General features: G+C 39.9%; 1 protein-coding gene across 1 annotated transcript in view; it reads left to right on the forward strand.

Moving 5' to 3' along the window:
* Positions 1-23,566, forward strand: part of CDON (cell adhesion associated, oncogene regulated) — a 48,278-nt gene that overhangs the window by 16,177 nt on the left and 8,535 nt on the right. Inside the window, exons 2-15 of the mRNA XM_056860509.1 lie at positions 4,375-4,511; positions 4,702-4,974; positions 6,687-6,833; positions 7,020-7,163; positions 8,500-8,787; positions 8,910-9,179; positions 10,131-10,487; positions 11,625-11,914; positions 14,145-14,316; positions 15,896-16,027; positions 17,148-17,354; positions 18,223-18,404; positions 19,082-19,187; positions 22,581-22,703. Of these exons, the coding sequence (XP_056716487.1) occupies positions 4,436-4,511; positions 4,702-4,974; positions 6,687-6,833; positions 7,020-7,163; positions 8,500-8,787; positions 8,910-9,179; positions 10,131-10,487; positions 11,625-11,914; positions 14,145-14,316; positions 15,896-16,027; positions 17,148-17,354; positions 18,223-18,404; positions 19,082-19,187; positions 22,581-22,703 (2,767 nt within the window). The 5' untranslated portion in view covers positions 4,375-4,435. The remainder of the gene's footprint in view (positions 1-4,374; positions 4,512-4,701; positions 4,975-6,686; positions 6,834-7,019; positions 7,164-8,499; positions 8,788-8,909; positions 9,180-10,130; positions 10,488-11,624; positions 11,915-14,144; positions 14,317-15,895; positions 16,028-17,147; positions 17,355-18,222; positions 18,405-19,081; positions 19,188-22,580; positions 22,704-23,566) is intronic.

The following is a 23,566-nucleotide window of genomic DNA, read 5'->3' on the forward strand; positions in this document are numbered from 1 at the left end:
ACATAGTTCCAAGGTTTGCTGTTACTCTGGTTTATGTGCGAAGTTATGTGTAGCTCTACCTTCCTTTACCTAAGAAAAATCTTAATTTTGTAGAATTTTAATTTGGGGGTGGGGGTTCTTGATATAGTGTTACATCAGGAGTGAAAAGGTTTTTTTCCATTTGAAAGTAATTGTTCTCTGATGAGGACAAAATTAATATCACTTGACGCATCATATTTGGAAGCTAACTTGCAAATGATAAATCAAGTCTGGTTTGAAAGCCGCTTAAGTGATTCCAGGATGAAGAATGCGGAAGTATGCAAAAAATACAACCTAAACTAAGTAACATAAAGTAAACTCTAAAAAAAAATAGCAATATGAAATTGTTTAAGAGCAAATTGAGTTAAGCAAGGCATGTTCAGAATTTTATTACAGCAGTTGAATTTTCTGATATGTACAAATTATGCAAATCATGCATATTGCTTTTTCTGTTGTTCATAATTTGTTTCTTTTTAACAAGGCAAATTGTTCTGAAGTTCTACCTAGAAGCTTGTTCAGTAATTCCTGTGGCTTCTGAAATTTTACCAGGTATTGCCTGCTACATGCTCAAGCATATCTTCACAACCATGAGGGCAAGAAATTGGCTTTTTCAAAAACTGATACTACATTTTGTGCTCTGTATGCTCAGAGTTGTGTCACATGCAGACACTATTCATTTCTGGCTGTCCTTCTCACCATCTTATGTAAATGCGGGTGAATGCCTCCTTTTGGGTCATTCAGTGCAGATTTGTACATGTAGTTAAGTATCAGGTGTTAGTTATTCCATCTCAGATATGTTAGTTCCAAATGTGGGTCCGTTCACACTAAACTTTCCACTGTTGAGCAATTTCCATTTGAGCAGAGGTGAGAATAGAAAACCTGTCACCCTAAAAGTCATTATTAAGTATACACGGAGCCCTTCTGGGATCAGAATTAATGGTTTGGCCTGTTAATTTACTAATATTGATAGTCCTAATTCCAAAATTTAAATATGGAAGTCTTCATACAAGCTTTTTAGAAAGTGGGTTGATCTTGGCTGCAAGTATCAGAAAAGCAAAGAGAACTGAAGACTAGTGAAGGGAGGTAGCTTATAAAATGAAAATGCCTTGTCTTTAATTAAATATAATGAGCTTTGTGGAGGTAAAAAGTCAGTTGTGATGTGTAGTCTTGTTTTGAATGTTGATGTCAGACATTGGTAAAGACCCCTGGCACATGTCTTGACAACAGCTCATCAGACCATTTTGTGCGGACACAGGGCCAGATCTCTGCCCAAGCAACCGACATACTGGCACCGCTACTGGGGCCAGTGGGCTGAGAGAAGATTAACAAGTATGACTTTATGCCTGTCATTGCCTTTCAGACCTGCAGAGCCACCAGCTGAGTTCAGGGTTAGTCTCTGAGATGCTAGCAGTGCCAAGGGGCTTGGTTACTCCCAAGTATGTCTGATGAAGTACTGCCCTTGCTTCCCTACCCTTTGACAGCACACCAGCATAATCAGAGGCACACACTGCATTTTTTTCAGCACTTGGACCAAAAAAGGTTGCTTACCCTTGAAGCAGGAGATGTTCTTTTGGTCTCTGTAAATAGCTGGGAGAAACAGTCTGAGAGAAAAATTGCTCGATACGCTCTTTAAAAAGTTCTCCAAATGTTTATGTCTCACATATTAGTTGGCTTTTGACCATACTACCAAATGAAAAAAAAACATCAAGATCATTCCTCTATAATATGTTACTATTTGATCTCTGTAGGAACCAGCAAGCTGAAATCAAAAGCTTTGTGAATTCAGGTTAGCCAAATATCTTGAAAATCATTTTAATGTGTTCTTACTATCTGAAGTTGCTGCCAGCGAGTAATACAGAAAGTGCTATGTTCCTTGTGGTTTGACTTCGTGCACCCATACAGTGAACAGTTTAGTGCAATCATTATATCATATGTAGTATGCCAGAAACATTGTTCATAACAAGTATGGAGAACTGCTGACAAGATTGGTTGCTAGATATATTTGTTTAGTACATGCAGGTAGATTATGGAACCGCTGTACTGTTACAATAGATAACGATATTCATTCCAAAATTACCACATTCACAGAACTGTGTTGCAGTCAAAATTTAATAAAATAAAAATAAAAGCTAAGTACAAAAAAGACTATAATTTCATTTAGAACTGATTTGTGAGCCTCTTAAGGTTATCCGTATGGCAACAGTCAGGTCCTGGGGTTTCTCAGTAGAAGGTCCAATCCTCGGGATTGGTTTACCAGAGTGGGTGTGGAGAGAGTCTTCACTTTCTGTGTTTAGGGAGGTATTCAAGACAGTTTTAGTCCAGAGGGCATTTGGTAAAGTGTGAACCATGGCAGATTTGGCTATCTTTTTAATGTGTCTTGTTTTCACTTTCATGGGGTTATGATTATTTGTTTCCTTAACACAGAAGACTTTAGTATGTAGTTTGCATGTGTTAATTCTACAATATTATAATTCAGTCACGTTTCAAGATTAGCAAAGGGATCCTTATACTTTCCTTTATTTAGACATGACTAGCTGGTTAAAAATAAGCTAAGCGGTTGGGAAAGGTTGCTGATTAAAGGAACCGATGTTTCAAAAGAGGTCATTTGGAGATGATTGCTTCTGTGAAGCAGAAGCTATTTCACTTAGTAATCCTCCCCCCACCCCAGTAACTAAACCTTTGTCAAAGGCTCAGGGACAATGTAAGCAGTGTAAAATGCACATTCAGTGTCATACACTGTCTGTATTCAGATATCATGAACAAACCGTGTAAGTTCATGAATGGTTTGTTCTCATGCTCCCCCTAAAGTTGCCAACAGCATGGAGAAAATATGGCGTGCCCTTTTAATGTATGGGCTTAATGTGTGGAAATGAGCAGCTGAATCTTTTCATAGCATGCAGGTAACTAACATCACCTGGTAAATTACATACTATTAAGTTTCTGTTGAAGGGACAGGACAGTTTTTCTCTAGGCTGGTGGCAACCTTAGCTCTCACATCTCCACTTAGGTGCGAAGCCATGATCAAAGACTTCCTCACTGACAGAGTCTTCCACGTAACCTCAGTTTCTTGCAGTGCTGAAATCCAAGCAAATTGGAGCTGGTTTCTTGTCAGAGGTTTTGCATGCAAGAAACAAACTGATTTGTGGAAGCACCTGGATTGATTGATTTAATTCATTTGTACCACAACTGGCTCAAAGTCACCCATGGCACAAGTTTCCGTGGCACAAGTTTCCATGGCACAAGTGAGGATTGAACACATGAAGCTGCCTTACACTGAATCACATCCTTGGTCCATCAAAGTCTATATTGTCTACTCACACTGGCAGCGGCTCTCCAGGGTATCAGGTAGAGGTCTTTCACATCACCTACTTGCCTAGTCCCTTTAACTGGAGATGTCGGGTTTTGAACCTAGGGCCTTCTGCATGCCAAGCAGATGCTCTACCACTGAGCCACGGCCCCTCCCCAGGATTCAGGCTCTGGTCTCCCAGATACTAGTCTGACACTCGTAACCACTACACCACACTGGCTCTTTAGGCGTTGAAACAAACTGAGGTTACACTGAACACCTTCTCAACTAGGAAGTCTTTGATTTTGGTTCTGCACCAGGGGAGTGGGGAGGGAACACGCACCAGAACTTGTTTGTGTGATGTCTGAATCCTGCTATAACTTAGTGAGAGATGATATCTCCAACTCATCCAGAAGATGGTGGATTGGATTTTGTTTTTAATAATAATTTCATGCTGGTTTTATTGCTGTGCTATATTTGCTGTTGTTGCTGTTCTAATTATTGATGTTCTGGTTTTTCATTTTTCTGTATTTTGAATCCTAACTGTCTTGAGCAGTTTTCTGGAGGAGTGGCTAAAAATTGAAAGACACGTATTCTCTTAAAAGCTTACAATATAAAGAGCTCTGTGGGAAGAGGGGTGTTCACTGGTGCTTGAGCCAGTATTTGAAATGGGGGGGGGGGCACTGTAATAAAGTAATGGCTAACATTAGAACATAAGAAAGGCCATGCTGGATCAGACCAAGGTCCAGCAGTCTGTTCACACAGTGGCCAACCAGGTGCCTCTAGGAAGCCCGCAAACAAGATGACTGCAGCAGCAGCAGCATCCTGCCTGTGTTCCCAGGCACCTAATATAATAGGCATGCTCCTCTGATCCTGGAGAGAATGGATAACATTCATGCTTCTATAAACGGGGATTCACACTTTAGAACTTCTACTCCACTTATTCTTAGTCACCATACTTTATGGAATGTTTCCTGTCAAGGATTTGCCATAGCATCACACTATGAATTAAGCTACTCAAGGCATGAAAACAGAAGATATTTAGACTTGTCACCTTCATTTTTTTAAAGGCTCCTCAGTGACTCCTAGTAGACTGAAGCTCTTTGCCATCAACCTTTCTAACCTGGCACTATGCATCCTGACCCTGGACCACTACAAGAACTACTCTTACTTACTGTAACAGTTTTCTTCTCAACCACAGCTTCAGGTAAGCTTACCGGCTTGACCTGCTATATATTCCTACCTAATGATTTCTTCTATTGGTGTGGCAAGATCTTTAAAAGTGTATGTTTGCATACTATGTCGGGTGTGTTTAGCTTACTATTTAATAGTGTATTCGAAATAAAGTGCTGAAGGTAGACATCAGTCACCTGTGTGTGTGTTTTTCCCCTTTCCAGATCAGATTCCTCATATTGTTACTGAGCCCCTTTCTACCATCCAGAAACCTGGTGTGACTGTACAACTCCACTGCTCAGCTGAGCCCTCCACAGCTCATTTATCTTGGCTGTTCAATGGAGAAAAATTGCACAAGAAAGTGGACCAAGTAAATCTACAACCAGGATCCCTGACAATCTATTCTCTTAGCCCTTCAAATTCTGGTGTTTACCAATGCATTGCCAATAACAGCATCGGTGCAGTTATTAGCAGGCCTGCAAGAGTTTCGATTGCCTGTAAGTGATGTGCTGTATTGAACTTATTAACCTTTTATGAAATTCTGATTTCAGAGTTGACCTCTTTGTCTTTTGTTATATGTGTGCACTTTTAGAGTTCTTCTGTTCTTTGAAACAGGACTTATGGGATGGGGTGTGAGCACTTTCAGTAATATTTGGGAAAGATTGCAGAATAAAGCAATTTGTATTCTGGGCTTTTCCAATGAACATATCTGCATAATTTGTGGGGGTGGGAACTAGCAATAAAATGTTACTCTTTACAAAACAATCTGAATGGTAAAATCTGGAATTGTGCTAAGCCCTGTCTTTAACCCTGTCTGATACCTAAGCACATGTTATACTTTTCAACAGTGCATTCCTAAGGAGAGTTACTCCAGTCTAAGCCCATCATTTCAATGGGCTTAGACTGGAGTAACTCCTTAGGAATGCATTGTTATGCACCAAATCTGAATGGCTTTGGGTAGGGACAGCAAGCAGTTTGATTTCTCTTAATCCTGAAATTTCATTCATCCTAAAGGAGTTAAACTGTTCCTTGACTGGTCTGAACGCTATACATTGACATGCTACATATATAAATGGGATACAGTTTCATTGAGCCTACCAAAATTATTGTGCCTCAATACTTGTGTTTTGAAAACCTGGCCTCTTGTGCTGAAGACTATTTCTCAAGATCAGGACAATTTGTCTGTTCAGGATTAGAGAGGAAATGTCTGAATTGTGCCTTTTGTAAGCTGGTTTTGATTAATCACTTTTATAAAGATTCTGTGCTTTTGAAGCATATCCAGAATACCCATAAGAGAAATGTTTCTCATAATTGAGAAAGGTAAATGTTTTTGTAGAGTCTTGACCCATAACCAGATCCTCTTGAGACTTTGTAAAGGTCAGTCTGCACAAACACATTACGAGCTGCAAGAAGCTTTGTGTGTATGTCTTGTGTACTGTACTCCTTGTAGATGATTAAGTAGCTGTGGTGAGATTTCTGAGTTTAGACGAAGCTAGAATTTACAGTAATTCCAAATGGTGTAGTAGGAGATGTGGTAGATGCTTCATTTCAGACTGTCTGCTATCCTACTGTTGATTTCCATCTGTTAGCCTACTACTGATTTCCATCAACGTTTAATTTTGCGCTTGTATTTATTACTGTGCCTAACCAATTCCTTGAATCTCGCTCCTGTCTCACTGTGAAGGAGTTGGGAGCAAGAAGATATGTGTTTAATGTATCCTCTGCTGTAATGTGCTCTTCCACGTTGGATTGAGAGGAGCTTTCCCATCATGAATGTTCAGGAGGAAAAACAGCAGAGCATGTCTCAAGATTGTGCGCTTTCTCTTCCTGTGCCAGACCCCACCCCCACTGTTGCATGCACAAGGTGCCTTTGGAACTGAGCTGCATCATTTTAATTTGTACATGGGATCCCACGCCCCCCTTCCACTCCCTTGTCTATTTCAAAAGAGGATGGACCGTCGAGATCCTGCATACAAATGTAACAGCCCAACGATATCTTCAGCATATCCTAAGGGGGTGGGGCATTTATAAACCTAATGCTTGCCCACGCTATTATTTATACAGAGAAGTCACCTTCATGCTTTCTGCCTGGACCATGAGAAGGCCACAGAAAACATTTGGGGAGGAATGCATAAATTGTGATTTGTTTCCAAAACTTTTAACATTCTGAATTATCTTTTACCTTTTAAAATTATAAATTCTTTTACAGATATTGATGACTTTGAAGCTTCAGTGAAACATGTAACTACAGTGGAACAAGGGAATACTGCTTTCATTGCTTGCCAGTTACCAAAAAGTAATCCAAAAGCACAGGTTCGCTTCCGTGTGCGGGGAAAATTGCTAGAACAATCAACAGGTGAAATTCTACAATTCTAGTTTAGCATTAAAAACTGTTAAAAGAATTTACTCCTTCTTTTAAACTTCTGTTTTGATATGAATTACAAAAATCTTAATCTCTGTATTGGAATAGAAAGTCAACATCTTTATAGCCTTGTGTAATTGAATGAAAGGTAACTATCTCCTTTTTCTTTCTCTAACCTAGAAAACTACCTAATTCTCCCATCTGGAAATCTGCAAATTTTGAGTGCATCTTTAGATGACCGGGGACTTTATAAGTGTGCAGCATATAACCCAGTCACTGATGATCTCAAAGTTGAACCCATGGGACATAAACTAATAGTCAGCAGTGAGTATTAAATATGGTGGCAGTGAAACTATTGAGTAAAATCACAGGGCATAAGCTACCAACGACTGTCACTGCTAACCTTTGTTATAGGACTGTTTCTTGTGTGAAGATATTCATTTCATTGGGGCTTCTAAGAGCTTGATAAGGGTTGCACTTATTGATAGAGATTTTCTTCACTATTGGCTTCATTTACTTTGCTTTTTATTATTTTTATTCTTATTCAGCTTGTCATATCAAACTCTGAACAAACCTTAAGAACTGTAATTGATGGATTTCAGTCTTAAAGCTATGTATGTGTGTATCATTGGAAGGCAGTTAGTATTTTATACTCAAGTTGCTTCATTTTGTTATGCCAAGCTTTTCACTTGCAGACTTTTTTTTTACAAAAAGGTACTTGGGAATTTGCTTTTTCTTCCTCACAGTAATTTGTCAAAGTAAATAGATGTGTTCACTTTTTTGCAGAGAATAATTTTTTAAGATCTAAGTATATAGCGCAGGTGAAATTAGTTTAGCTTGTGCCCTCCCACTTAAAGAACAGCTGCTGGTCTCATGGCAACAAAGTTAAAATTAGATTTTTTAAAAAGAATTTCTGTTATAAATGAAAGCAAGAAGGTTTGAATATATAATGGGAGAAAAACTTTCAAACAGGTTGCTTGCTTTTGCTCTTGATTGTTGAATACCTGAGTTATACCTGGTTCTTGCCAGGTGAATCCATCTAATTTGATGGTTAGCATTCTACTAGAGAGTAGGGCCTTCATGTCTTAAGGATGATGCTTAATCATGGTTTCTTTTAGCTGTGGTATAGTTTGGGTTTGAATGCCTAAATCTGTGATTAAGCATTGGCTGCAAAAACAGTTTTAAAGTTGGTAAGCTCAAGTGAGGTTAAGGCAGTTTCTGGGCGCTTACACACATACCGAATAATGCACTTTCAATGCACTTTAAAAATTGTTTGCAAGTGGATTTTGCCATTTCACACAGTAAAATCCAGTTGCAAAGTTAATTGAAAGAGGTTTGAAAGTGCATTTTTTGGCATGTGTGAAAGCGCCCTCTGTGTCTCTCCATCCTATCTGCTTATAAAGCAACAAGCAGGTCTTGCTGGTTTCTCCCTCCATGGGAGGATTTAGCTCATCAGACTAAAACATGGTTTCACTATAGGCTTGGGATCTTAAGGCTTAAGGCAAGTGCGTTAAGCATTGTCTGTTTTGGGTTTTGCAGCAACAGGGAATAGTTTACAGTTAAGTGTGTGAAGCATGGCTGGGAATAGAATGCTTTGCGAAAGGTGTGGAAAGCCATTGACCCTTATCACTCATCAGATTCTCCCCTCCTTGATTTTCAGCCTCTTCCTCAGAAGATTTTCACATTGTTCACCCTACCAGTTCTCAGGCTTTGGAAGTACCTCAGCACAGTCCTCTAATGTTGGAATGCGTTGTTAGTGGACTGCCTTTACCCTACATCCGCTGGTATAAGGATGGCCAAGATGCACTAGCTGGAGGCAGGTGGAGAATGTTTCACTCACATCTTACAATGGATTCGCTTCAGGCATCGGATGCTGGAAATTATTCCTGTGTAGTGGATAACAATTCTGGAGTTGTGAAACATGTAAACTATAGTGTGAATATTCTTGGTAAGAAATGGCAATATACCTTCAATCGTTCAAATTCAGTAGCCTTAAAAATTAACTTTCAATAAAACTCACAATGAAACAGAGTTTAATTTAGCATAACATGTATGATTTGTTTGTTTCAGAATCTGCCTCTGTTTCGAAAGGATTGCATGATCAAACTGCATCTCTGGGGAAAACTGTGCATTTTTCATGTGAAGTACATGGGAATCCTACACCTAACATCACTTGGTTCCATAATGCAGCTTCTGTTCATCTCTCTCCACGACGCTTACCTTCAGGAAGCAAACTGAGGATTAGTGGTATCACCAGAGAAGATGCAGGATTGTACCAGTGTTTAGTCAACAATGGTGTTGGGTTTGCACAGTCTACTGGGAGACTTCATTTACAAGCAGGTAACTTTCTGTTTAAAGTTTTGCTTTTAGGGGGCAGGTTTGAAAATGGTCTGTTTCCTGGGATAAATTGTTACTTATTCATAGGTTATACTTCAGATCATATCTCACTGAGTTTGTCATTTGCTTATATTGTAAAGCAGTGATGGAGAAAAGGGTGGACTGTAGTATGCTGGCCAGTTTCTGGTCCACCTGCTTGTTGCTGGATCTCCTGTAGGGAATACCAGTCTCTGGAGAGTCAGCATATACATTCTCCAAATGAATAGTATTCAACAAGGTGGATCTTGGCTCTGTCCAGTAAATCGTTGTTATTAGGAGTGCACATTCATATTACTTGATACAGGTATTAGCTATGTCTAAACTGTAATAAAATTGAAACACACTGGTAGTATACAGTAATTCCAGTTAAAAAAATAAACTGAAGTTAATCTTCCCCTGCTGTGAAACACTGTCCGTCAAGAGCTCTTCATAAATAATACATGTTCAAACTTCTCATATGGCTGCATCCAGAAGCTAACTTGCTGTGCTTTAATTGTCATATGATCTTCACCGCCAGTTAAGAGCATGTCAGTTTTGAAATAGAGTCCAGTCTCTCTTTCTGTTGGGTTGAAGTATTTTAAATTGAGTGGTACATGTATAATATGGCTCTTCAAGAGGTCTGAATCTTACTAAAGCTTAAGGGCACATCTCTTCTCCCACTGCCCCATGATTGCTGAGCTATTGAGCTTGATGCAGATTCACAAGTCTCTTCCAGTTGCGTCACCTGAGTGGATGGGCTTTGGGGTATTTATGTGGCCCAAAGCAATGTCTTGTTTCTGCAGTCTCTATGCTTAAGGACTGGACCCTTATATAGATGATGTACAATTTAGCTGCTCATGCTTCAAGACAGAATTACAGAATTGTTGCTGTAATCACAGAATTGTTATTGTTGCTCTGTGTTTCCATTTTAAATAGAGAGAGGTTCCAAGCCAGTTATAACCTCGCCGCCAGCAAGCACCAAAGTTCCAGATGGTGACACGGTGACGTTGTCCTGCAATGCAACTGGATTGCCTGTTCCTGTAATCCGTTGGTACAACAGCCATGGGCTGATTACCAGCCATCCTTCACAGGTCCTTTATTCAAAACCACGGAAGTCATCCTCAACAGCAAGAACTGGCAACTCCGTTTCAGATAGAGTCTACTTCATCATGTCTCGGGCTGGATCAAGCTCCCTATATGTCCAGCCTGTTGCACCAGAGCATGCTGGGAAATATACCTGTGAAGCAACCAATGAACATGGCATGGCTTTTTCAGAGGCTTTCCTTACAGTTGGTAAGTGGTGTCCTAGTTGGCCTACTAAATACAGTGTAAATATTTTGAATAAAACATTGTCAGGGTCTTGGGCTGATACATGGCTGATCCTGTGGCTGCATCCATCTCAATCAGTTGCTGTATGACTTGCTTACGTGTGTTCCCAGAACTTATCAGGCACTCATCAATTTCCATTTGTCTTCATCTCTTGGGTAGGCAGTCTTTCCATATCAGGCCTTTACTTAAAAGCATCCCTCTAAAGCAATCAGTGTGCTTTAACCTGTCATTTCCCCCGCATCTTTCCCCACATCTTCCCCAATTGCATCTCATAATCTTGTTCCTAAGAAGTCCTTTCTGAGGACATAACTTGTGTGTGTGTGTATGTGTGTGGGGGTGTACTCTCCAGTTCAGGTTTCCATGAAGCAGCCAAAAATCTCCATACTTGCTGGTTTTTCAGTAGAGATTTGATGGAATGTGAGGAAGGCCAGATTAGACATTCACAGGCTGCGCTTTAAGAGTTGCTTGTTTTTGTAAACTGTTCCCTTAGACAATATATGTTAAGCAGGAATGCGACTGGTTTAAAAATCTGCAGTTGGGGAGGAGGGTCAGAGAAGCTCTTCCTTTGCATGCTATCATATTTTGAGTGTGGTAGTAAACCTCAGAATTTCAACTGCCTGGATAATTGGCAAACGTTGCAGACCTTAAATTTGTGTACTGCTTAATCCTGTTTAACCAGTCAGTTACTTGAGTAAAGGCTATTGTAATGTAGAAGCTGTGAAGCAGTATGACTACAGAAAGAATACGTAAAACTACTTAGAATTATTTTCAAACGAGTTGGCTGAAGTTGCTAGTAATTAGAAACTAGGTACAAAATTGGGAGTTGTCCTTTGTAGAATGAACAAGTAGTAAGCATAATTGTGCATCCTTTAAAAATTAATCACTGTTGCTTCAGATGTTAATCAACACTCCTTGAATCCACTGCATGATATCATTCCATGAGATGGTTTCCTTTTTACAATGAAGGTCTTAAAAGCAAAGTCTGCAGATTCCAGTTTGTTTAGAGTGCCTGCATTTGTGCTGTGTGATATACATGATTCTCAGGTCCCCATATAAGAATTGCTTAGCCTACTTCTACCTCTAACTTCCTTCCTTCTGCAGTTTCTTACGAAGCTAGTACGAAGCCAGAAGCAGTGGCTCCTGTGGAAGCTGCCCAGAGTGATGAAGGTGATGGAGATGATGATTCAGAAATGGGCCTCCAAAGTTCATCCCCAACTGAGATTATTGCTGAAGCTGCTTCGGAAAAAGCTTTGAATGGTGTTTCCCCGCCTGATGCTCCAATCATTCTCAGCCCTCCACAGACACTTAAACCAGACCAGTACAACCTTGTGTGGCGGCCTGGAAAGGACGGTGGCCTGCCAGTTAACTTCTACTTTGTGAAATATCGTAAGGTAATTTTTCGTTGAGTTGCCTCATATCAAACATGTTTTCCTCTTGCTGTTTTTGGCAGACTTGATGAGTAGTCAAGGGCCAAATTGACAATACTGCGCCCCCGAGTTAGTTGCACAGCCATTTTGGCTCTTGAAAAAGGGGGGGCTAATCTCCCGTGTCACAGTCCTCGGTAGGATCGGGTCTCTGCTGCGCTTTGAAAAGTGGGGGGCGGGGAAACAATTTTAAAGTGGCATCACATCTGCATGATAGATTAAAGGACATGGTATTGTCTGACCCTAAGACTTGCAACACTGTCTTACCAAACAGTACTTAATGTTTCAGTGGTTAAAAACCGTGAATCTTGGAAAGCTGCAAAACCCTGGTATTAACAGTAGTCATAAAACATGATGACACCATTAATCGATACTTTGTAGTGTTAGAGATTGCGGTGTGTGCACCCTCTGAATGTGCCTGAGTGTTCATCATAGTAAATGAAACCATAATGAGAATTAAGCAGTAAAATGAAATGAAGTATAATGAGAATTAAGCAGTAAATAAGAATTAAGCAGTAAATTGGGAAATACTCTTGCTAATATTTTGGTGGAAGATGTAAATGGCTTTGTTAGTGCTATTTTGCTTTCTGAGCAAATGTTCTGCAGCTTGTGTCTAGCTACATAAAAACTACTTTGACCCAAAATTAGAACCAGCAACATGTTTGCCTAAGTTGTAAGCCAAGCTTTCCCATAAATTGAAGCTGTTCATCTGTGTGTATCCTAGTTTCATTTTGACCTAAAACCAGAAATACCACAAAGTATTTTTTGATCTGGCAAAATCCTTGAAATCTATGACAGTCTGTTTATGTAATTTTGCATCCAGACATAGTTGGTTGAGTTAAATAAAGAGCTTTCACTGCATATTGGAAATCTGCTCCCTTCAGTTTTCTAGATGGATTTTACGTATTCATTTCTTAGCATTTACACTGCTAGGATTTTTATGGCTGTTACTGAGCTTGCTAAATTGCTACCTGCAGTTTTCTCTCAAGACATCTAAGAAGCATGGGACATCTTTTGCCATGTGAGAACCTCAGTATACGCTGTAATAATTCCATTACATCGATTCAACCTAAACGACAGATCTAGAACTCTTGCATTTAATTACCTGGGATAGAACTTCTGTTTTCCCCTTCAGGATTTAGGAAACAACCTTCCTTTGAGGGGAAAATCTGTCTCCTGTAGGCCAGTCACATTCTGAGCCTCACCTACCCCATAGGATTGTTGTGAGGATAAAACGGAGGTGAGGAGAATGATGTAAGCTGCTTTGGGGTCCCCATTGGGGAGGAAGACAGGGTATAAATGGATAAAGTAAATAAATGAAGTTATCAATTCACATGACTGGCTAAGCAGATCAAATCAAAACCAAAGGGATATTGTGATTACCAGTCTGATACAAAACCAACAAGTAATGCAAATGCTGAGGTGCCTCAAATGACATCCATGGTGATGAGTTAAATTCTGTTGAAATATGTTGGCCGCTGTGTGAACAGACTGCTGGACTTGATGGACCATGGTCTGATCCAGCATGGTTTTCCTTCCTTCCTTCCTTCCTTCCTTCCTTCCTTCCTTCCTTCCTTCCTTCCTTCCTTCCTTCCTTCCTTCCTTCCTTCCTTCCTTCCTTCCTTCCTTCCTTCCTTCCTTCCTTCCTTCCTTCCTTCCTTCCTTCCTTCCTTCCTTCCTTCCTTCCTTCCTTCCTTCCTTCCTTCCTTCCTTCCTTCCTTCCTTCCTTCTCTCTACATCAGAGGAGCATGCCTATTATATTAGGTGCTGTGGAACACGGGCAGGATAATGCTGCTGCAGTTGTCGTGTTTGTGGGCTTCCTAGAGGCACCTGGTTGGCCACTGTGTGAACAGACTGCTGGACTTGATGGACCTTGGTCTGATCCAGCATGGCTTTTCTTATGTTCTTATGTGTGAACAGTGTCCATAGCATATCATGCACTGTCCTCTGGGTGTATTTTATTAGTGTGCCTTTTTTTTTTTAAATAAAGCAATATAAAGGAAATACGTGCTATATTTTCCTCCATTTTTCATACATAACTTTGCCATAGTACACTTAAATGCCTGTTAACACCTTGCTATAGTGGAATAACTAGAATCAGATCAGATTAAGCCTTTGCCTCCTCTTAATTTAACCCCAGTAGATTTAGGTTGGATTTTTCTTGCTCTTAGCATCTTGTGCTTCCTGTTCTATACAGCTGGATGATAATGCCAATGTGTCCAGTTGGAGTACAATACGTGTTCCTGGAAGTGAAAATGAACTTCGTCTCTCAGAACTAGAACCCTCAAGTCTTTACGAAGTCTTGATGGTAGCCAGAAGTGCCGCTGGTGAAGGCCAGCCTTCTATGCTTACTTTTCGTACCAGCAAAGGTAAATGTGGTGTTTGCTATTCTGTACATCTGCCCTAGAATGCATCAATAGATGAGATTTCTCCCCCCCCCCCTTTAAATTCCTGTTGCTGGAAAGACCTTAACATAATACCCAGAAAAGCCAAAGATAGTGGGATGACTCCAACCATCCTCCAAGTAGCCTTTCTCCAGTATGAGGAGTCAATGACTCTTCATCCAGTGGAAGAGCCACTTTGTTTGGAAGAATGCTTCAAACTTCAGCCAAATGGAAAGGTGGGATATAAATATTTTAATAAATAATCTTTTCTCATTGGAGTGATAGGTTAGGGATGTGGTTCACCCCAGTGGATACAGACCCATTAAACCCATGTTCAGCCCTTGCTCTAAATTGGGCCCAGCTTCGATAGCGGTGGTTAAAACTCCAGAGCTTGATTGTGAAATGCCTAGAAACATTCATTAAAAGTATTTAACTGCTTCCATTCAAGTGTTTGAGGTGGCTCAAAACATCTTTAAAATGAGTACCAATAGGTGGTGGTGGAGGAGAAAATCTCAACCAAATGCTTGGATGAATCCGTTTAGTCCTGGTGCCTAAAACTAAGCTGGCACTAGACAAATTGCTGCAAGGAGGGCATTGTATAGTTGAGGCCCCTGCACAGAAGGAGCCCTGTATCAGTTGCTGCATACCTTACTTAAGAAGCTTGGTGGGCACACAGGGCAGAACCTCTGGTGTGGATTTTTTTTCCTAGTGGTCTGGCTGGTGTGAAAGTTGGTCTTTCAGTATCAACATCCCTATGCTGGCCTTTAGCTGTAATAAAGATGATGATGATACCAACATCCCAGACCACTGAGCAACTTGCATTTTGAATTGTGCCTAGAAACTAATTGGCAATAAATTATTTGGGGCCTCTTCCAAGTCTGATCTAAGTATGCTGCTGAAGCGAAAAAAGTTTTATGTTGGGTGGTATCCTTAGTAGCTAAGAGTAACCTGGTGCAGCTCACCTTTAGTCTATATAGAAATAACAGCACGAAGGCTCAATGTAAATGAAATGAGCTGTTATTAAATACAAACTAATAACCATGAAAAAATGACAAGACTAATATGTACACAAACCTCCTTAAACATACATTACAGACTACCATACTGACAAACACCGTCACGGTGTTTGTGACAGTGTATTTCAGTATGGTAGTCTGTAATGTATGTTTAAGTAGGTTCGTGTACATATTAGTCTTGTCATATTTTCATGGTTATTAGTTTGTATTTAATAACAGCTCATTTCATTTACATTGAGCCTTCGTGCTGTTACTTCTATTTAGAAATGCCTCACACAGCACAGGTTTTGTTTTTTTAGGTCACCACCTTTATAGCATATTTAAATAATAATAAAAATTTTACTATAAGTTTTGAATTAATAGCATTGCTGTTGATGCAAGCCTTGTACGGAGCAAGGCTTATTTGAAAGAAAAGCAGAAGTTGTACGGGGTGTCTGTTAATTTTCAAGCTTCTTTAACGGTGCAAAGTGTGCTGTAGTGGTACATTGACTAATAATCTTTCAGCAGTACCTCATCCACTCATGGAGTTTCTCCCCAACATTTGTTAGAAAGATCATCCTCCTCGAAAAACACACAAACCCCATCTCAACCAGTTGGCATTCCAAAGCACCCAGTCGTTCAAGAAGGGTCTACCAACAATTTTGGTGTGGTCCTTCCAGATTCGTCTCGACATAGTGGAGGTAAGTATAGCTCAGTGGCAGTGCATAACCTTTGTGTGTAGAACATCTGACATTCAGTCCCAGGTATCTCTAGTTAAGGAATCTTGGTTATTGGCAAAGATCAAGATCTTTGCGACTATAGAAAACTATTGCCACATATACGTTTTGATGCTGAGATTGAGTGAATTGGTAGACTGTTCTACTCTATGAAAAAATGGGCTTTGATGTAATGCATGTTCCATCAGCCCAGTCATATTACTAAATTTTACAAATCATGTTTAATTACTTAGTTTTATGCTATATTATATATGGATTTGAAACAGTTAATTCTTGAATGTGTAGTATCTTATATAAAAATGCAATATCACTATCAAGTTTATTCCATCAGATGATGACAAACTGGAAGCTAGTCATAATTTACAATCTCACTATACCTTTCTCTTCCATATTAAATCCTCCTTTCCCCTCTGTCACTATCTAATAAAGAACGTATGTAAAGCAGTCTAATAGAGACTGAAGGATATGTCGGAATGCTTGTAATCAGACTTACTAACCCCACCTCTCTCCATTCTTTCTGTTCCCACTGCTGTCTAACTTCAAGTGAGTTCAGTAAGTATTAATATGATCTGCTTGGCTTTGAATGCTAGCTAATTTTGTTTTTGTAATTAAAACTTCTTGGTACTTGACTGCCACAGAAACAAAGCTTTATTGGGCCTTGAATGTCCAGTTCAGGTTTTAGACCTTCCCCTTCTGTGTAACAGGATGAATTCAGTGCAGTACCAAGTAGGAGTGCCATAGTAGATTAGCCTGCCTGTTTCTGTGATCTTGAATAAGCAAGTCTCTTGGGTTTTTGATGTGCTAATACTGCAGAGCTGGCGTGTGCTGATGTAATTCAGTGGTCTTGCACAGCATAGTTGTTGTATATCGTCTGTCTTGGCAGCTGTAGTCTGTTTTTATAAGAAGTTTTAATTGTCTCCATGTTTGAGTTTTTCCTGGACTTAAAACTCTTTTGGATCACGTTTATTCTTTCTAACTTTATTGAAATATAATATGTAATTAAAGCGTAGGTGACCACTGCAAATGTAGGATGCTTGTAAGCTTTGTACAGGATTTAGGAGGGTTTCTCAATTCCCTGTTTCAGTTCCAGAGGCACCAGATCGACCTACTATCTCCACCGCATCGGAGACGTCTGTTTATGTCACTTGGATCCCACGTGCGAATGGTGGATCTCCTATTACTGCCTTTAAAGTAGAATATAGACGCACGACCAAGAATGGTGACTGGAGGGTTGCAGCTGATAACATCTCCCCTTCCAAACTTTCGGTTGAAGTTCGCTATTTGGAACCAGGTATTAATATGTACCAGTTACCCTAACGAACAGAGAATGTGATTAACATTAGCAGTGTCTTGGCATGCAGCCATGTTGACCCTATTAAAGGATGAGGCATTAATTTTGCTTGTGTTGCATTTATATCCCACCTTCCTTCCCTTATGGAACTTAGGCTGGTGTGCATTAGGAGGTCATCTATCTGGACACTGACCAGATCCAGACCTTCTTTGCAAGGTGGCTGTATCATATGCCCTCCAAGCATAGCCTGGGATTGCCACTGAAGCTGTATAAAAATTCAGAAAAACATTACCTAGTTCTGTGTTGTGACAAAATCATTTCTGCCCTAGTACCTGAAACAATATGCTACTGTGAAGCATGAAAGTAAGTGTCTTGTCAGATATGCTTGTATCCTAACCCAAAATACAGGGATTCAGTCTCTGGTCTGCATGTGCTACTCTGCCTCCCCGTATCCATTCTTCCCAGCCTGTCTTTTTCTGATTGAAAGTAAAAACTAATCTCCATTCAAATAACACTTCTGTGCTAGGGATCTCCCTAAACTGTGTATAAATGAATTCCATATTTGGCTAGGTCACCTTTTACTTTCTGCCCAGGGAGAAAGGGGCAGAGCTGTGTATGCAAACCCAAAACCTCACCTTTTCATCTTGCTGGATGTCCAGTATTTGCTAAATAGTTATCTGTAAAAGTCTCTTTCCTTGGTGTGCAAAAGGGGGAAAAATGGCCACCTGATGACTTCACAGACCGAATCCCTTAACACATTGATTTACAGTGGCTGGACTAGATGACCACATAAGTTCCTTCCCACTGGATTTTATCCTATCACTTAATGTTCTTTTCCCTCACCCCTTTTTTCTCCATCATTTGAAAGGAGCCACGTATAAATTCCGGGTGATTGCTATCAATAATTATGGGGAGAGCCCACGAAGTTCTGCATCTCGGCCTTATCAAGTAGCTGGCTTTACCAACCGATTTTCCAACCGTCCCATAACAGGCCCTCACATTGCTTATACTGAGGCAGTCAGCGATACTCAGATCATGTTAAAATGGACTGTAAGTATCTGTTTCTTTCCATTCTCTGGACTGACTGCTGTATGTTGTATAATGCATGTCTGTTTGACAGTCTCATCATTAAAGCATATGTCTGTATTTTCACTACAGCTTAGAGGTGGAAAAGATACTTATTGCAGTAAATTTGACCCTTTTGCAGTATGGAGCTGTGTATGAAAGTGTTCTGATCAACTGAAATGTACTTAATAAATGCTTAGTATTATTAGGCAGCTGTTTGCACGGTACCAGCTTTTTCCTTTTCCCTTCCCACTTCTTGTTTTGTTACTTACGTCTTACTAGCTAGCAAAACCAAGTTGTAGTCTAATTTAAATTAGTACCAAATAAGGCGCATTGTCTTAAGATTTACTGAAAAGTGGATATCTCTTCTAAATTTGGCTCCGGGGTATTATATAATTTTTCTAATCTTGTGACTGGTGCATCTGCAGACAAGTATATTACAGAATATTGGATGTGCAGCAAACACAAGAAAATGACAAAACTGTAAAACTCTTCTCTGGCCCCTGTGCTTAGTTTATATTGCTTTTTGTTAGCTTTCAGTAAAGCAAACCTCGTGTTTCAAAACTTCTTCCCAGATTGTTAAACATGTTCATTTAATAGCATGTCCATAAACCTTTTAGACTACAGTTTTGGAGAATAAAGATTATATGTTTATATTCCAGTACATCACTTCAAGTAACAACAATACACCTATTCAAGGTTTTTATATCTATTATCGGCCAACGGATAGCGACAATGATAGTGACTACAAACGAGATGTTGTGGAAGGTAAGATATGCTATAATGATATGCACAGCATGATGCCAGATACTTAGAGGGGAAAGCAAGAGGCACATCAGCTAAAAATACTGTGTTGCAGTGTAAACTGAAAGGTTTTAATTGAGTGGTCACAAGCAAATAGATGTCTACTGTATACCAAGGGAGTTTTGCTCCTATTGCTTTCTCAGATGAAGCCGTAGAAAAGAGCAAGAGTCCAGTAGCAACTTAAAGACTAACAAAATTTCTAGCAGGATATGAGCTTTTGTGAGTCACAGCTCACTGGTATCTGAAGAAGTGAGCTGTGACTCACAAAAACTCATACCCTGCCAGAAATTTTGTTAGTCCAAGGTGCTACTGGACTCTTGCCCTTTTCTACTGCTTCAGACAGACTGACATGGCTACCTATCGTGATCCATCTCAAATGAAGCAGTGACTAATGCTCAGGGGAGTGAGCCCTTCTGGACGCATCTGGAGTCTTGGAATGAGGCACTAGAATAAATTAGCATAAATCTGCCCAGTTCTGTCATAAAATCAATCAAGTCCTTCTGTGCTATTCCAGGAAAGGAAAGTTTCAGAACTTTAGCCTAGTAGTAATTTAAAACATTGACTTCGGTTTATGAATGCAAATTCATTGCCCACTTAGTTCCTGTAGTTCTGTTCCACCTAAGTAACTCTACTCACTACCTTATCCCTCTGAATAGTTTGTGGAATGAATACTTATGCACTCAGCCTCTTCTTCGCCCCCCTGGCAGCACTGGCAGGCAGGTTGGAACAACAGATGGTAGTGGAAGAACAGGCAGCTTGCTCCAACAGCGGTTGGGTTTGGCACAAGGACTGCTGTTTCATCATCCAAACATTAGCTAACTGCAGATTGTCAGGGGATAGCTGCAGGACTATAAAGCCTTTCAGTTGGAAGGGACCAATGTGAAAAGTGCTTTCTATGTCTGTGCCTTCTTCAGGACTCCTAAGTGCAGAGAGACATCAGTCACTGCCTTTGGTCTCATTAGTCACTGCCATTGCTCTCATTGCAGAACCATGACAATACCCACTGGGACAAAGTTGGCTCACTGCCCATAAAGGTAGTCCCCTGTGCAAACACTGGGTCATTCTTGACCCATGGGGTGACGTCACATCCCGACGTTTACTAGGCAGACTATGTTTACCGGGTGGTTTGCCATTGCCTTCCCCAGTCATCTGCACTTTTACCCCAGCTTGGAACCAGACTGTCTTGAGGGAATATGTTTCATTTTCATAGCCCATGCTGTTTTTTTAACAGGAACCAGTTTTATTCCGAATATTCAGAATGATAAAGTTCAGATTTGGAAATATTCCAAATAGGGCATTATTTAGTGAATTCTGAATGTTTAAATTGCACATCCCTAGTTTTTAGTAGTCTGTTATAGTATAGCCTCTCTTGTACTCCAAATCTGTGTTTGTAAATGTTGAAGTCAATTCTGCTGTGCTATAAAATTTGCTCATTCCTGATTGTCAAGTTTATGCATAATGAAATGTTGTGGAACCCAGAAATCACTAGCAGCTGCTGTGCTGCTCCAAAGCTTGAAACATAAAGTTGCATGGCTGTGGGAATGCACACATTTGTCTTTAGTCCATGTGGGAATGCATCACATTTGTCTTTAGTCCATAAAATAGCCTTAGCTGCTTTTTAATTAAACTATTACATTCAGCCTCAATTATGTAGAGAGAAAAAATGTATGAAAGGAATCTTTTCTGTCCTTTGTTCAGATGCTGTGTCACTACAGATGTCCACTTCATTCTGTTTACCCTTCAGTGTGTCAGATTTTAACAAAGGATTTTCTTTTCTAAATATTGAATTGATAAAAAACGCTTGAAATTGTTGCGGTTTAATTGATAGCCTGAGGTTTTATTATCATTTCCTGTTCAGACTTGTCTTTTGAGACTGAGTTATGTCTCTGATGCCTTCTCTGTATTTGTTGCCACAAGCAAGATTATTTTTTAAATTTCATTTTGCTGTTCATTAGATAGTTACTGTGTTTGCCGGTTCAGCAAAAACACAGCAATAAATGTGTTCATCTTACATGCTGAAACTGTGTGTTCCATGCTTGATTCCTTTGGAGAGAGAGCTTAAAAAATCCATTCTGTTGAAAGCTGCTGACATTTTTCCTTGCAAGAGTTTATGAAGATCAGAGTTGATATGCTTGTACTGATTCTAGTCCTAGTAATACTTGGAAAGAGAAACCTAAAACCTGATTTAATTACTGAAAAGAATGTTTGGGGTGGAATATGAGAGAAGATAGAACTGAAGCCTTGAAAAATGGCTGCCTTGGGGGAATTCAGACTGCCAGATCAACCTATATTTGCATTCATATTTGGGGGTGCACACTATACAAACATAAATGCACTAAAGCTTTTTAAAAAAATGTTCACCTTCTAGAGGTTCTGCAGCAACTTCACATGCTGTCTAAATAAGAGATTGGCTTTAAGCCCAACATAATTAATTGCTATCTATGAACTTGTTGGGATTGGAACCCCCAATTATCAGAAGTCAAATGAACACAATATCAAAGACTCTTTTTATAAGACAAGACAATTGTCTGAGATTCCTTCTAGCCTGGATAAGGAACTACTTAAGTTGTTTCCATTTGTGGATATTCTTGGACATCATTGTAGGAGTGCATGGTGTCAAGTCTTGTGACCCATGTAAAAAGCTGTGTACCTCATTTTGCAAAAGAAATAGCACCGTTGCAGTACACTGGTGAAAATCCAAAGCTTGAACAACTGCATTTTGCAAGATGTTCATGTTACAGTTTTATGTAGCTGGCTGATTTGGTCTTTGCCCTTAAGGTTCTGTGTTAAAACAGTAGCTACATTCCACCTGTGAAGCAAGCATGTTAATGAAAAATTGTAAACATAAGATTACTTGGGAAATTAATGCCAAAATCAGGAGGCTGCAAACATCTAAGTGTGTACTGTGTGTGTCCATGTACATGTGAAGTACTGTCAAGTCACTTCCGACTCATGGCGACCCTATGAATCAATGTCCTATCTTTAACAGCCTTGCTTGGGTCTTGTAAATTGAGGGCTATGGCTTCCTTTATAGGGTCAATCCATCTCTTGTTGGGTCTTCCTCTTTTCCCGCTGCCTTCAACTTTTCCTAGCATGATTGTCTTCTCCAGTGACTCTTGTCTTCTCATAATGTGACCAAAGTATGATAGCCTCAGTTTAGTCATTTTAGCTTCTAGGGTCAGTTCAGGCTTGATTTTATCTATAACCCACTGATTTGTTTTTTCGGCAGTCCACAGTATCTGTAAGTGTATACTACCGAGCCCAATTCAAACTGCAGCAAACTATCATTCATTTTTTGTTTCCAAGTGGTACACAGTTCATACTGAATAAAGACGCATCTGGCTATATTCTTTCTAGGTACAAAGCAATGGCACTTGATAAGCCACCTGCAACCTGAAACATCATATGATATTAAAATGCAGTGTTATAACGAAGGAGGGGAAAGTGATTACAGCAATGTGATGATCTGTGAGACTAAAGGTGAGAGAGGGGGAGGGGAATTGATTTGTCACTTTTAAATCTCCTTTGCTCCAAGGAGCTCAGGCCAATTTTACATAGTTCTGTCTTATTGGATCTTTACAACAATCCTGTAAGGTATGCTAGAGAGACTGCTTAAGGTCACCCAGTGTCTCATCGTAAGGAATTTGAAGCTGGGTCTCCCCAGTCCTAGATGGACAGTCTTTCCAATATGTTCAAATCATTGAATATGACTTTGTACTGTCTGACCATAATCGGTATATACAATAATTTGTTTTGACTTAAAAAAATCTTACTGTGTCCAGCTGGTCAACTTTTTGACTTTGTGTAGAGAGCACACCAATATCATCCTTCAGTACGCTATCCTAGATGCCCATGTGGTATCAAACCAAATATGACTGCTAAGAAAACTTCACATCCAGTCCATAAAGCTGCTGTTTCCCCAGATATTTCTCAGCACATATATCCTCTTTCATGTGATCCATGTGTGTTTAGTTCAAGGCATCAGCATGCAGCATTTGGCAAAAGAGTTGCTCAACAGCTCATTAACATTCATTCTGAATAGTTGGAAGTTGCAGAAGTATGGAGGAAATTTGTTTATAGCAAAGAGACATGAAAGAGGATCTATAGTCTAGTCCTATGTCTTGTTTTGCACAGTAGCCGCCAACCCTTTGCCCTGGAGTGCCAGTGATCAGGACACAGAGCCTAAGGCCTTTCTATGACGCTGCCTCTTAGCCCCCAAATATAAGTTGAAGGCCACTACAGGGCACTTTCAGTGCCTGCCATCTCTCTTTGTTTTATGTTAATTTGGGTTTTCAGTTCATGGCTGTTGGGTGACCCAAAGCAAATATATACATATTCCACTG

Source organism: Euleptes europaea, chromosome 14 (assembly GCF_029931775.1).
Source record: "Euleptes europaea isolate rEulEur1 chromosome 14, rEulEur1.hap1, whole genome shotgun sequence".
NCBI classification, from domain to species: Eukaryota; Metazoa; Chordata; class Lepidosauria; order Squamata; family Sphaerodactylidae; genus Euleptes; species Euleptes europaea.